Raw genomic sequence first — 16,517 nt, 5'->3', positions numbered from 1 at the left:
ATGGTTCCAGACAACCATCCACTGTCTCCCCATTCCCAGACTAAATAAATCTATCTCAATTTTTTTCTGCTGTCTACTGTAACACCAGGCCATTTTCATCAACATCAGTTGTTTTGCAGCCTGGACCCCACTTTTCTTCCTAATTATTCCTTTCTAGTTTCAGAGCTTTCCAGTTCTTATCAAACTTTTTTTTTTTTTTTTTTCTGTTGGGAAACCCTCAAGCTACTGAGGTCTCTCTGGATTGGGCCTTTGCTATTTGTTGTGTTGTCTGTTCCATCCAGGTTGTTACTGAATATATTAAACAATGGAATCCCTGGAAATGAGTCTGGAGTGCTTTGGTCAGTAGTGGGATACCAGTTGGGTGTTAAGCTGTTTACCACTGATGCAATCAATTTTCAGCCCCCTTAACTGTCTAGCCTTTACTTACATACATACAAACCATAGCCTCACAGTCATATTGTCCATCTCTTTCAACACACCTGGGTAAATTCTCTCCAGCCACGTAGATGTGATCTGATATCTTTACGTAGTCTGTTACAGTTCTACCACTATTGGCTGTCCTTATCTTCTCCAGACTGTGCTGTTGCATGCAGAGGTCAGGGAATAAGTTTTGCCCTTGTTACCAAGGGCTTGTGACTTAGTGAAGACACAGCTGAGGAAATTGAACAGTGACCTTTATGAGCAGGCACCTGAAAGGCCTTCTGCATCATATATATCTGTTTTCAACTCATCTCTCCACTCTTTTAGGCTACAGCTCCTATAGTCCAAGAAACCCTTTTTAAGATCCTCCTTACAAATTGAATCGTGACAGCGTAATAGGAGGAAGCATGGTCAAACCTCCTTGTATGTGTTTGTAGTGAAAGATAGTTCACTACTATTGTACTCATGATAAGAAATGAGAGATGCACTTTTAAAGAAACAATGTTTTAAATTTTATTGGAATTTAGAATCTTGTAATGTTCATGTTTTGATACTAATTCCATCTGTTTCAAAATGTTTTCCAGTATTTTCTCAGTATTTGTGAATATAAGTGTTAGGAGCATTTGGTATTTCTTGGCAAATAGTTTCAACACTGTGCTGTTCAAACCTGCGGTTAGTAGTGCTGCTAATACCAAATAAACAGCCTCCACAGAAACCTTACTGAATGAGATCTGTGAAACAGAGAGGGCTGAAAAACAGTGGCTCTTAGCCCAACCTCAACAGCCCCAGAAGCGTGAGGCAAAGAAAGCAAGCGGGATAAACATTGAGTGTTGGGAGCTGAGTGCCAGAGTTGCTGGAAGCAGCTGTTGACTCTAATTGTACTTTGTCAGCCCCATGAATACAGGCCTTGGGGTAGCATGGGCCAGTAGTTTGGAGCAGCAGAGGAAGCTGACATCAGCCTCTCTGGAGGATGGCACTGAACAACAAACTAGCATCCTTTCATCGTTCATTCCAACACCCTCTTCAAGGTGGCTAGGTGCAAAACAAGAGGAAAGGAGTTTTGCAGCAAGGTTCAATCCCATTTACAGATGTGCCCTGGAGCATGTGGTCAGTCCAGGCTTCTTACTCCTACAGATGTTCTGAGACATGCAAGATGCTGCAATAGTAAATATGGTGTTGGGGAGGGTCATAGCTACCTTATTTCCTTGAGTGCACTGTTCTGCAGTTAAATAGCTAAACTGATATTCCACACATTTATACAACAGTGCTCACGTGTCTTATAGTAGATCAGATGTCTATGCAGATCAGCAGAGCTGAAAAGCAGCATCTGATAGGCAGATGGATATCCACATGCTACTGAAGATTATGTCTGTATCCTGAATGAGGATTGCAAACTGGTTCAGATTTCAGGTTGAAAAATTACCCAGTACACAAACATCAATTACCTGGTACACAAGCATCGTGTATTTTCATGGTGCAGCTTACACTTCCCCAGTAGTGGTTTATGTTTTGGAACAGTACTCTCGTCAGATGATGCTAAAGTATCTCAATTATTCTGTGTATGCTGCGTGTGGACCCCATTTATTTCGGGAAACTGCAGTGTTTAGGAGTGATAGATTTCGCATATGATGGAAGCTTTGGTGATGTTTCATCCTCTTGTTGCTGTAATATTTCTGCATTATTATGGAGTAATTTAAGGCTCTACAGGGTAATAGCAGTCGTGCTAACTTTAGACTGAAGGTCCTGGAACAATATTTAAGTGGGAGAAAAGGTTCTACAAACTGTTGTTGCAAAATTTTTTTCCAGCACTGAAAAGAGGTTGAGACAGAGATATTAGGTGATAAACCTATCATAGATCTTTCAGTGAGACTTAAAATATAGATATGTGTTAGAGTTACTGTGAAAGTTTGATGCAGATGAGCCAAACCCTCTACTATTAGAGGGGTGCAAGATGTGATAGGGAGATAGTCGGTGAGCTCAAGTCTGCTGCAGAAGTGATCTTGAGGCAAGTAGAGGGCTGTGATATGGGACTGTTGGCTTAATTCTGCTGGCTTGAAATGGAGCCGGAAAATAGCATAGCTACCAAATAGGAAAGACCTAGCCTAAAAGAGGCAGAGAACTTTCAGTTCAAATGAGAAGCAGATGTATATACTTGAGAAATGGAACAGAAAACCCGTTAAGAAATCCTTGAAATTAAAAGCAAACAGCAAAGTAATCTCACAACTAATGGCAGCAAGGAAATAATATAAATCGAATACTGTAGGTTTTAAGTTATGGTAGGGAGCATGTGCAGCCTGAAAGACACTTGTTTCTGAAATTGTAAAAAAATTATTTCTTGTCCATCTACAAATTAGAGTATGTAGATGCTTTTTGATAAAAGCAAACCAACCTTTATGTAGGAATAGGGAGGCCAGCAGTAAAATTTATATTTTGCATTATGAGAGGTTGTATAAAATTTGAATGGAATTTTTATGGGCAGAATTTAGATTGTCATTGAATAAAGTTCAGAAAATCTTGTGTCTTCCTCGCTTTGTTAACTGTTAGAAGTGTTGTTTTGTGAAAAGACATTGTATTTGAAGCAGTACCTCGCTTTGAACAGTTATCTGTTAGACTTTTTCCTAAATTAGTAGCTGTGAAGTCACAAAATTAACAATATCCCTGTTGTACAACCTATTCTGAAGCAGTGAAGTTATACTTGGATATAATATAAATTCAGAAATCTGCCTTCATTTCAGTGGATTCTCTGATGTAAATAAGCTTTGATTTTAATATTTAGGTTTTCCATGCATAGGCTATTCTAGAGAGAAAATGCGAAAATAAAGCAGAGGCTGGATTTGCTTTGTCCATTTTTGCAGATCAACCTTGGCTTGAAAATACTTGTGAGGAAACTGCCCTCCTTGCTGTAGGACAGTTGCTGTTAACAGACTCCTAGTATCTACCATGTGTCATTGTATTGCTTAGCAATATAGCTTTCTGTTGGATAATAATTCAAGTGATGTCAGCAATATATGACAGCATCTACAGAAAAATGTTGTGCAGGAGAGATCAATAAAATGCTGTAACAAATGCTTTACAGAAGAAAAAAGATTAACAGGATTCTATTTGCATGTCGGTATTGAAAGCTGAAAACTTCTACTGCATAACTATGTTGTCAGTTGTGATTTTTTTTTTCCAGTGAGTATTTTCCTGTCTTTTACAGTACTTCAGTGTGTATTTCTTAAAACTCAGGTGACAACTTTTTTTAAAAAATGAGAAGAATTAGTGTAAAACAGTATAAAAGTCCAAAAAGAAGCAGTAAGTGTTTGAGGCAAAGTGGCAAAGTATCTTCTTTTTTTAAAAAAAAAGCTTTTCTGTTTAAGCTGCTTTTGGTAATTTTGAATCCTTTTCTGAAGGCTGACAGATTTTCAGACATAAGTACATTCTGTTTTTTTTAAGGTAAGCCATTTTCAGGAGAAATAAAAATAATATTTGTTAGTTTCAAAAGTGCTTATGCGATTGTAGCGTGGACTTCATTTCTTAGAAACACTTTGTCACTATGACCCTGACTGAGTATAATGCTTAAACATGCATAATTTTAAGGAATGGTTATTAAACTCATAGAAATCCATCTTATATGGCTATTAGAATTACTTTATGTGTCTTTCAGACAGACTCCAAAGAATTACTGACATTTCATGTAGTTTCAAGTAGAACACTTAAGGATATAGTTTCTGTTTCAAATATGTGTGGATACCTTTAGCTAGAAAATGTTGAAAAAGTGGTATGGTTGCTGTGGCAAATTTGAGACTTCATTCTGTAAATTTTTTTCAACCTGCCTTTTAACATGCTTAGTACAAAGGCAAGGAAATCCGTGAAGAAAATCAGAAGTCACAGACCCTGCATTTTGCCTGTATCTCCTCTGCATTTATAGATTGTTAAAGTATATTTGTCTAGAAAAGCTATGATGCTACTCAGCCTTCACTATGGATAGTTTGCTCATTCTAGTTTTAATTTCATATTAAAATTATGAATAATGAGGCTTTGTAAATTCTAGAGGATATTGCACATTATGATAATCAAATTCTTATTGTCTGATGATCAGAAAAGGTCTGAATGTAATAGGAAGCCAGATTCTTACACAAAATAGGTTAAACAGCTTTAGGAATATTTGTAAAGCTGTGGAACTGCAATTCATTGAACCAATTTCCTTACTTAATCTGAGAGTGAACTTTATTTTATTTTTAGAAGCACATTATGATTTTGTTTAACATATAATGCATTTTCTTTAACAGGTGTTTTGAAAAACAAACTCTTTAGGAAAATTTAGTATAGTTTTATATGGTACATGGGTGTATGTGTTTTGCATTTAAGATAGACAATTCTGTGCAAACCATAAGCCATTCATGCCATAGTACAATTCAAAAAACAAACTCACCCCCAACGTAAAAAGAAGGTAAGAGGCATAAGCATAATGGGAAGAAGAATATTCTGTATTCTAAACAGTGTTGCTATGTTAAATGCATAGAGCTGCTTCATCTTGAACTCTCTGCCCAAGTCTTGTCATACTATATCAAAAAATATAAACTTGCAAAGGATTCAGAAAAGATTGACATTAAAGATGTGGAGTGGCTTTGTAGGTAGAAGTCAGTCAGGTAAGACTGTTACTTCTAGAAATGCTTGAGGGATATTATATTTGGGATCTGTGAAGCTGTCTGCGGTATAGAGAGGAACAAAAATTGATTTACTGTCTGGTTGGTTTGTGGCCAGCTTGAGAACACACAATTTGTACAAGCCACACCCACTTCTATGCTCTCCCTGAAGTGTACTGCAGGGTGTTTTGCCTTAGAAGGGATTTTGGTTTCACTCAGTGTGACTGCTTTTTTGTTGTGACAGATTTACATTCTAGTCATTGTAACTTTTTACCATGTTAATAATCAATACATTGTGCAAATGGGCTCATTGTGGGTGAACAATTGTATTTTAGTATAAATAGAAAGAGAATCTACAACTTAGATGTGTTTTCAAGAATTGAAAGTTTTGACAATGTGATGTGATTCATGGAACAGCATGGCATTAAAGTTGGCTCAAACGTGTTCAGATGTTTTACCACTGTAGAAATAAAATCTCCATAATTACTATTATGAAGGATATAACAATAATTTCTGCTTATCTCTTGCATGGTTTTTTAAAAAAATACAATTATATGCCTATATTTATTTATTTTCAAAACGTAGCAATTAGAAAGGCAATTGACATACACACTGATTCAAAGGTTGTTAATCTCTGCATCACAAGGATAACAAAAAATGTAATTATTGATACAGAACCTGTGGTGCTATTCTGGACTTCCAGATTCTGCTCATTTCTTTCTTCCTCTTTCAAAGCACGCATTCCTACAATATTTTTGCTAATAAAACATTATCGGTAAAACATGGTTTAGGTTGGAACCACTTTTATTCCCCTTTGATGTAAAGCTGTTGAACTATTAAAACCCAAAGGGTCTTTTATTCCTGTAAAGATGTGCTTGATGCTTGATCATTTTTAAGTTGTGATTTTGTGGCTTTGACAACTGTATGAGACACACTTTTTCCCAGTAGTTCATTTTTTAATAAATTGAGATTTCTTTACAATGGTCTTAGTTATATTTTAGCAAGGGGGGTGGAACTGCTGGATGTAATAAAACATCCACTTTGGTTTGTGAACTTTAATTTATGCAGACATTAAAATGTTGAGTACAGTCTTTTTAATGTTTTATTAAAGAGAGAAACAAGTTAAATTAAGACATAAGTAATTCTAGTAATTTTTCTATTCCACCTATTAACTGAGGTGTGCACATCAATTTATTTACATCTCAATTATGAATTTGTAATGTATTATCAAATTTCGTAAAATCTTGAAAGCAATTTAGTTAATTCAAGCATTTCCTTCTTGAAATTGTAGCCTAATATATCTGATGACATAATTAGGAGAATATTTTACATTTAGGAAGATGATTTGTAGAAAATACAGCTAATAATACTTATTTAATGACAGATCCTACTGATGCCTGCTGGAAACTCCATAGCAGAATATTCATGTTTTCTAAAATCCATGTATAATTCTTTAAAATGTAGCTTACTTTATTGATGAAGACTTTGAAACTTTGGATTTGAAAATCATTAATGGAAAAGGCAATTAAGTTTTTCAATATCCTAGAACTTAAAATACAGGAAAACTACTGTAACATTATAAAAGCAATGTTAGAAACATTACCTAGGTAAGTACGGTGAGAAATACTTTAAAATACTAGTGTCATTGTTTGAATAGCACTCTTACTTAATAAGGGAAGGAGCCTTTGAATTACATTATTTTATACTATATGAGTAATTTCCCATTATGATGACTGTAATGTTTTTCTCATTTGTTTTTTACTGCTTGCCTTTTCTAGGAAGTAGAGGTTGGTATACTCTTCTGTTTTTCATGATTCTGTGCATTTTTCATATATACATTGATTACTTATGTTTTACTAAATCTAGGTTGTTTCTCCCTCTCCAGGATGATTATTTTCGTACATGGAGTCCGGGTAAACCATTTGATCAAGGTAAGATTCTGTTACTAGTTATTTGTATGGGATAAAGTTTAAGTATTTAGGATTGTGCTCCTGCTCCAGAATACCTGCTGAATTCTGTGAATATATTGTTTTTGTTTCTTCAAATAATTGATTTAAAGAGGCCCAGAAATTCATCCTAATAATTTTCTATCTGCTGTTTTTACAAACTACTAGTGATTCGAGATAGAGATGAGAGCATTAGGAACCTGTGAAGTAGCTGAAAGTTTCCTTCTTATAAAAAGGTTCATGACATTTGTGAGATTTTGTTTAGTTTCATTTATATATTTAAGTTAAGCACTGTTACCATTTCAGTTAAATATCTGTAGAAAAACATGCATTAGGCATACAGTCTGATGTTTGTCTTTTGCAGTTAAAAAAATTAATTAAAATGTTGAAAGTCTTTATATCTGGCTGATAAAAGAAGATCTAGAAAAACAGTTTTGGAAGTCTCTGTCACATTCGAGTGATCTGTCTTGAGGCAAAACACAGATGGAGCTTTGAGACTGCTATAGTACAGCAATTTCAGCCTTAGAGTAATTTGAGCAAGTGTGCCAAATTTTCACATTAAATATTCCTTCCCCAGGCATTGAAACTTAGTATTTACTGTCAACATAATCCACTTCATGTACGTTGTTTGAAAGTGTATGACTACCATTGTGAAACTACCGAGAATCGTGATACTTGTGGTTTTTTTAATTGGCTACAAAGAGCAGTTAAGAGATGCTGTCTTTTCTGATAATACCAATGGCACAAATGCAATGAAGAAACAGTATAGGACATGTATACAAGAGACTGAGATAAAAATATTTTACAAAAATAATGTTCATTCAACTTAAAGAGCTTTCTCCATAATGACTACTGACTTTCAAGGGAGACTTCCAATGACATGAGGTTTATTACAACCACATATGTTAGATATTCACTTTCCAGCATGTTTTACACCTTTGTGGTGTTAATTCAGGATTGATGTGGTAAGCCTGTGAAAGAAAATGCCTTAATTTCTTAAATGAATGCACGCAGATTCTTTTGCTAGTTAGTGGGAGAGAGGAGTAGATGGAGGAGAAAAAAAGTCATGTTTGTGTTACCAGTAGTCTGTGACTTGTGATTTTCTTCTGGTCAGGTGGAAATTTGTAACTGTTTATTTAGATCCATGACATCCTGAATATTCTGGAACCTGCCACTTTCTCGGACTGTGCGTCTATCCTTATTATATACTAATAATTTAGGAAGAAGTACTTGACTTTAGACTTCTGAGTCCACCAAAAGAAAGGAATCTTTTTCTCTGAGAAATACCTCATCAAGAAGCAGACTTACCACTAGACTACAAAGTAGCTTTAGTCTATTACTTTTCTTGTTTGGTTTTTGATAGAGGAGCATGATCTGCAAGTATGATTTTAGTGTAAGAGCTGGAATAGGTTATACTTTAATTAGTGACTTTTTAGTGACAAAATCATCAGAAGATATTTAATTTTGCTCTTTTTTTGTTATTAGTTATTTGATATGTTATGGGGTTTTTTAATTTGGCCTTTTTTGTTTGTTTGTTTTCAATGATATGTTAATTTGTACAAACATACTGATTTTTTCACCAGATTTACACTTTACCCACTCTGAGGTCTTCGGAAATCCTGTTGCTCTTTGTAGAGTTCTTTTCTGAATTTACAAACAAACCAACTAAGACAGCATGATAAGGTTATCTGTCCTACCGTGTTTGCAAAATGCATTATGTATTGAATATTTTAAAACCATGCCTACAGAGCTGAACTTTCTATTTTTGTATTCTTATTAGATGTTGCATTTGCTGAGTAGTTTTATCTAAATTTTACTCTGTAGTTTATAACTGAAAAACAATGCTCATTGGGAACACCTTTTAATAATACAAGTTTCACTGAAGTTCTACTGTTAAAAACTGTTCCCAGTGTCTTAATTTTTCAATTTATCATTTAAAAAATGGCAGTTGCCTGCCAGTGACCTACTTTTCATTTTTTCTGCAATAACTGCTACAGCCTTTGTGCTGAATTTAGCAACGATATTGAATTGAGCTGTATGTCAAAAGATCTGTAGTTTGTCAAGTATTAGATGTTTTCTAGACTGATTGGCATACAAATATCCTTTAGTAATCAGAGACTTGCATGCTGTTGTTATTTTTGTGAAAGAGTGTAAAAAACATTTTTTATTAGATCTGGAAAATACACTGAAAGATAAAAGTTTTCCTGGTCAATATCTTGGTCCTCATGTTGTCAGAATTGGCTTCATCTTTTGTGTATAATGGGAAATTATTTTTTGAGACATAGGAACATATTCCTGAGCATGAAATACAACTGTGGAGGTACCATGTACTTGTTTTTACATTCAGGTCTCTCTCATCAGACAGGAAAAGTAATCATGGGTGATATTTTGTGGGAAGAGCCATTCATACTATAAAAGTATGTCAACCTTGCAAGTATCAGTTCCTTAGGAGTAAATGTAGTGCTCATGATTTACTGAAAAAATTAGATCTTCTTTGAGTCCATATGTATGCTAATAGAAGGCAAACAGCATTGACAATCTCAGCAGATTTTTTTTTTCGTTGTATCATTTAGTGAGATAAGGAAAAGTGATAGTTGGTAGACTATAAAAGTACATTCCCTGTGTGATTCCAGGGCTGTGCCATAAGCGCTGCATCAGCACCATTCCTCTCCTTACTTTCTTTGGGCTTTTGTTTGTTTTTTCCTTTTACCAAAGTGAGTTATTCAAAATAATAACTGATGATGTCACAAATGACTGACTATGAAGCAAGCCAAGCAGTCTGTGTTAAGAGAATCTTTACCAGGGTTTCCGTTTCAATCCTTGGTTATTACAATTCTGGATTGTGCATCAACTACTCACAAAAGTGAGAGCATTCCATAAAAAGCATTCTCCCAAATGAAAAAATGAAACTCAAGTAAAGAAAATTTTTTTAAAAGTACAGATAAACTTACGATAAGAGACTAAAATTGCTCACTGAAGATGATGTTTTAACAAGAGCAGTAACAGCCTCCCATGCCTGTTGTGTTAAAGTTTGTAATAATACTGCTGAAGATTCAGGCAGATAAATACTTTGAAGACCTAAATAATATCCTTAATTTATCTCTGTTAGTGTTTTATTTGTTTTCATTTTATTTGTTTTATCAATATATGCCTTTTCAGAAACTTTATCTGTAAATTTGTGAAAGTATAAAACAACTAAGGAATCTTATTTGGCATTAAAGTATGTGAAGTCCAGGTCTACTAGACAAGTTTATGTTTTCCCATTTATGATGAAAACAATGGATTATAGGAATTACTAGTGCTTTTACAGACATTTGTTTTTCTTAGCTAATTTCAATTATTAACAACTTTACGTGATGAAATAAAATAGATATTTGGAAGACTTAAATTTTATATCTTAATAATATATGAAGAGCTTTAAACTACATAAACCTCAGCTGACTGCATGTAAAAGAGATGACGCAGGAATATTAGGTTTACATCTGTGTTTTCAAATTGATGGTTGTCATCAAAAAAATATTCAGTCTCTGTTATACCCCTTTGTCTTTTAGGCTGTGATGTAGGTACCTGGAACACACATAACTCCTTGTTGATATCATTAGTAGTCAGATAAATGGTTTTTTTTATTATTTAAACTTATTCTTTTGCTTATACATGTTCTGCTTGAAATCAGCAGTATTTGGGGACCTTTTTCAAATTATTTTTAGCCAACATCCATATTAATTTGCAGGTAGTATTTCTGAGGAACCAGTGCTGGCCATATAGACATATCTTTGAGGTCAACACATCGTTATTTTCCCAAGATTTATATGACATACAGCCTTTCCTAAGTTTTTTACAGATTTACTGTGTGTGGATAATATATATTTTTTTTACTTTTACTCAAAATTTGTCCTTATTCTGAACTCAAATGTTAACGCTAAGATTTTGTTGTGTATTTGGAAAATTTGTGTTTCAGGAAATCAGTATAGGTGTATGATATTGAGTGTCTTAATAGTGTCTTAATTCACTCTTCTATACTTCAATGTATTTTGAAAGACATTCTTATGTTAGTATGATTAAGTGTGTAAAAATTACCGAGGCAGAGAAGACTCTATTATTCTGTTTCATGTTTAAAGACTAGTTATATGGAAATAAATGTCCAAGGTTTCCAGGAGATTAGTCCTTACTATGAAAATGTTTAGTGGTATTTACTTCCGGGCTGCATAATTGAAGTAATTTGAAAAGATGAAAAAATATTATAACTTGTATTGCAAACCACCAATGCCAGTCCTTAAAGCGACATCTGACATTTAGCCAAAGAGTACTTGTTCTTAATGAACCCTCATTTGTTTATATACATATGGGATATATATACAGAGATATATAAGTCTTCATGTATTTCTCAAAATATCACCATGTAAATTCTTACTAACAATCACGTGGAACAGGTATTATTGTTGGAATAAATCGGAATGTTGTCTTAATAATATTTAGCTACTGGTAAAAACCAGGTTTTAGAAACAAGCAATTAAGAATGTTTTGTGTTTTGGCATATTCACAGTTTAATATTTTAGTGGCTTTAATGTATGTTTTATCAGTTTTTTCTCAAATAAAAAAAACCCCAACCAAACAAACCAAACAACTTGCTAGCACATTTTCTTGATATACCACTTTTAAATCATAGAAAATTATACAGGATACTTTTTGTATGTTTTATTTTTAGACTAGAGATGGTAGCAAAGCTTGGAGAGTGTAGCTATTGAATAAAATTACATACACAAAGACACTGGCATAATTTTTTTTTGCATAAAGGATGTTTTCCTTTGCACAGTAGAAATACCTTGGAGGAACAGTGAAGTATTTTCATGTAATGGAAAAAATATGAAATGACATTTCCATGGAGGATGAACACCCTGAAGGTATAGTTGGTTTGTAGATATATTTATAACATTTCTTGTAGTCTGTTCCACCGAATCATTTTTGGCTTTTATAGTATCAAGTTATATGGGATGTCTGTTTACAGCAGAAATACTGTAGCTACCATTTTACAACAGAAATAGATTTTGAAACAATTTCAAACAGTTAGACTTTAGTTGATTCTTCGCCTTTTTCCTCTTTACAATTTGGGTAGCTAAGGAAATGCAAATGCATGCAAGCACATCTGTATACTTTGTGAGTACAGTTCTGTGAACGGAAACCATTTAGAGTCATATTCAATAAAATCATGTGATTCACTCATTTGCAACCTCTGGGATGTCATAAGGAAGTTTAATTAAGATCCATTAGTTAAAAGCTGTGAAAACAGTCACGTAGATTTAACTTGGCCATGTTTGATATATGCACTCATGGTCTAGTTTTTATAGCAAAATTATTGATGTTTTGAAACTATAAATATATATCCATCAATTTCAAGATAAATTGCAGTACTTCACAATCAAAATGTATCACATATCACTTCAAATATAGCTTAGTCTAAATAGTAATCAAGCATGAAATATTTTTAACAGCTTTTCAGCTCTGTTCTTTCTGTAATTCTTAGTGTCCTCCTACAAAGACATCATTTCTTTATCTGAACCAACATTCTAATCTGTTGAACAGTTTCCAGCTTGAGGTATTTAGTTACGTTTAAGAATCCTATTCCCTGGGAAAGTGCACCAAATCATGTATTAGGCAGATTCCCCCTGCTTTTTGTTACTTTCAGCCAACCCTTGCCTGAAAAGGTCTTTCATAGATGTCTGAGGAATGCTTCAATAATACTTTGTCGTCATTATCTGATGCTGTGCTTTAGTGGTTCTTTATTATTTCTCTTCCATAAATTTCTTCACCGTAATAACACTACAAATGTGCCTTATCCTATATGGTTCAGTTTTGGCTTCTAACTCAGGTTCACTGGGTAGTATTCATCTGCCTTTTCAGTTACAGATCTCAAATTGTTTCAGTATTTATTTCTGTGGAATCATTGAATGGATTCTAGATTCTTACAGCTATTTTGAGAATGGCTATATAAAGGATTTTTAGTGCGGCTAAATCTGGCCCATAATGTGAGATTTTGCACGCCTTCAATAGCAGTTTAACCCTTTGTTCCTGTTCCCTTGCTACTCTTGCTTGCTTTGTGCCCTGATGTTAGGTCTGTAGAGTTGCCAAATCACGAATTGTCATAAGATACATTTCAAAGTTTATTATTTGTTTTTAACTAGGCTAAATCATGGATTCAGTTAGCAATACAGACCCACAAAGTCAGAAAAGTGGAAATGTGTATAGGGCTGCAATGTCTGGTTAGATGTAGAGTGCCAGAGCTGCTTAAGCTAGAAGCATGCTGAGCAAAGGGTTTGTGAGACTATTTCTTTGCATTTCACAAAGCTGATAAAATAAGTCTTGCAAATACCTTCACTTTTCTAGTCCTTCTGTCTAGTGTGCTGTGATATCTTGGCTAACTGGCTTGAGTCATAGATGCCATTGGTCTTTGAGAGGTGTGTGTCTGAAAATGTTTTGGTGTGTACTAGGACTGATTCTTATTTGCAGGCTCACTTAATGGCCTAAGGAACTTTCTTATGTTTACCACAGGGATTTAATAAGAAAGCCTGTAAAATAGCTAGTAGAAGTGATTATTAAGAATATGAAATCTGAAATCACACATTACTGTTTTGTAGTGAAGGAAGAAGAAATAGCTTAATAAATTCCTTTAAACAAAAACAACCAAAGAATGTAAAGAAGGAAGAGGGCTGTACAAAGTTTTTCTTGAACTTGAATAGAAAAATATCGGTTCTTAAACCGCATTTTAAATGTTAAAAGTTGCTTTTTTAACCTATTTTTATTAACTTATATTTAAAATCTATTTTCTTAAGTAAGATGTTTCTTGTCTGTGTAATGTTTCTTGTCTCTATCTCTGGATGATGAATACACATTTCTTTACTAAAAACACTAATCTTGTGTTTTTATGGACAGCATTGAGAGAGAATGATAGGATTTCAAGATTGAGCCTGAAGTTTTAATGTGATTAACTGAAATTGTGCTATTGTTTGTTATCTGTGAAACTTTAAGAAACTTTAAGAAACCACTTGACCACTCATCTCAGAATAATTTTATCAGTAGATAAAACTGATTTTATTATTTTAACCTTGAATATATTAGATTTGGGAAGCAGTGAGATAGACTAAAGGACAAATCCTGAAGTTATTTTTTTTAAGATTTAATGTGGTTCTTTTTTTCAGAGACTACCTTAAGTCCTTTAAATAGAAAATAGTAAAGAGAGGAAGCATATACTTCCAGAACATTTACTCAGCTTTTCTGTACCACATAATATGCAATTAAAAATATTCGGACTTTGCATTTATATAGTGAGTTCTCATTTTAAGTGAGACTTTCTCCCTTTAAGTTATCTCCAAGCCACAGGGTTTAAACTAACATTTCATTAAAAAAAATGTGTTAATGGATGGGAACAAATGGATTGTCTCGTATATTGAGGTATGTACTGTGAGATGGATAGATATAACCTTAAAAATTTCAAAATAAGGCTTAGCCAAAATGGCAAAAAATATCTGTATATCAGATAAAAGATAGATATTGATATTATAAAAATATAGATAATATTTGTGATATAAAGTAAACTCAGGTTGTTAGTAAAATGCTCACTGATATTCATTAGACACTTTTCTGTATTTATCTCCTAATACAAAAGTCTAAGCTATGAAATTATTGTATTGAATCAGAGTGACTTCTGGAGAGAGACACCAGGTTTGACTGTGGAACACTCTGTCTGAAGTATTTCATGCTCTGATGCTCTGAAGTTACCTCACTTGACTTCTTAACTCCTATGTTCCTTCCAAGCTGCTCTTCATTCCATCCCGTCCACGTACAGGGAACAAACAACTTTTTCCTTTTTTGTGATATGGCACTTATTGATAGCTATGAGTCAGGACACAGGTAACTGAAATTGCAGATCTCTCTATTACAAGCTTTTAACTGCAGAACACCTGTAGTTCTGTCTGTATTTCTAAAGAACAAGATTCTCTCAATCAGGAGATGAGAAGTGTTTCAGGCAAACTTGAATCTAGTGATCAAAGAGACATGCTGGAAGGAACATTTTTCTTCAATTTCAGTATTTTAAGCTCAAAGAATTTTTCATAGATAGTTTGTCTAAGCCAGGATGTATACAAAAGCTTAAATGACTCACAAATTAATGCACTTAGTATATTGTGTTACAATATGTGATTTCAACTTTTGTGACTTCCTTATAGAACTTATTTTGTGTGGAGATCATTCAGTTTTATCATAAGTATGTTTCCCAATCAGTTCAGATGCAACCGGTGTGTCTCTAAATTATGATTTAGTGTATTTAGGAAAATGCTAACATAATACTTACCTGTTTGCTAGTTATGTATTATTATTGTGGACTTTCAGGTAGTCTTAAGGTTTTGGGTTTTTTTTTTCCAAATGAAGGAAGTGATCATTGTATTTTTTTAAAAAATGCTTCACAAAACTGCTGAAATTTTAAAGTATGCCAGCCAAGAATTCATGTGCATTTCTACTAGTCATGGCTGGTTTGGATATTTTTTTCAGAATATTTGAGAATTTCATCTTACTAAAGAAATGGGATATAATTGTCTTAATTTTTTTTTTTTCAGTTACACCAGATTGAGTCCAAATTAAGTCTGTTCTTTGGCAATTTGATTAAATAGGATCTTTTCCGAATTTTTAGACATATAATTAAGGATGGCACTTTTACTTCATAGACTTTCTCACATCAACTTTTTAAGTTATGGGTAAGCTCATGTAAAGTTTCAAGGAACATTTCAAAGGGAGAGCATAAAATTGTGAGAATGTTTTTGAAGTAGAGCTCATAGATATTTGTGAAGGGCAGAATTTCTTGTAATTCAGAAACTACTAAACCATTACTGCTAACAATTGAAAAAAAAAAAAATTAAGTCATTTTCAGAAAATGGGCCTGGACAAAGATTGTCAAAGGTGACTAGGGATTTTAGGATTCCTTATGTCTTGAGAGTGAAAAGAGTACCTCTGTTGTTTGGTTTGGTTTTATTTTTAAGGTTTTCCTTTTTCGATCTTTGTTTTGTTTTTTTTTCTTTAATGGTACTACTAATCATAGGAGTAGACTGAAGGTAAGCACTCAATGGTAGAGAAATTTAAAGTCGGTAATTGCTCTTAAGATCTTGATGAGAAAGTTTTGGATTTCATATTTCCCCCAGTCATCCAACCATACTCACAATCTTTTAAAAAATCTGAATGAAGAAGAATTAAAAGGATAACCTTCCTTCAGGTTCTCTGTTAGGAAAGCTACAGACTATAGTAGTGTACTATCTATTAATTTCTAAAGATCTCTGTGATGGGTTTGTGTGGAGACACTTTTTGCTTGGTAACAGTGGGAGAGAGCTGCAGTGCTGTCCCAGTAAGCAGTTCTTTAAACTCCCCCAGTCTCAGAGGTAGCCCCACCTCCAGCCTGGCCAGGCCAACCTCGTGCCTCTGCCATCACTATTTAAGAAGGGAAGTCTGAGCTGGAAGAGGAGGTGAAGGAGTGGAACAAGAT

At 33.9% G+C, this 16,517-nt stretch overlaps 1 protein-coding gene across 1 annotated transcript in view; it reads left to right on the top strand.

Annotated features, from left to right (window-relative positions):
• Positions 1-16,517, top strand: part of SPOCK3 (SPARC (osteonectin), cwcv and kazal like domains proteoglycan 3) — a 196,026-nt gene that overhangs the window by 60,771 nt on the left and 118,738 nt on the right. The window contains exon 3 of the mRNA XM_061992882.1: positions 6,934-6,979. Coding sequence (XP_061848866.1) covers positions 6,934-6,979 — 46 coding nt within the window. The remainder of the gene's footprint in view (positions 1-6,933; positions 6,980-16,517) is intronic.

This window comes from Colius striatus, chromosome 3 (genome assembly GCF_028858725.1).
Source record: "Colius striatus isolate bColStr4 chromosome 3, bColStr4.1.hap1, whole genome shotgun sequence".
In the NCBI taxonomy this organism is placed as follows: Eukaryota; Metazoa; Chordata; class Aves; order Coliiformes; family Coliidae; genus Colius; species Colius striatus.
The sequence above is the reverse complement of the archived record's forward strand: the minus strand, read 5'-3'. Positions and strand labels throughout refer to the sequence as shown.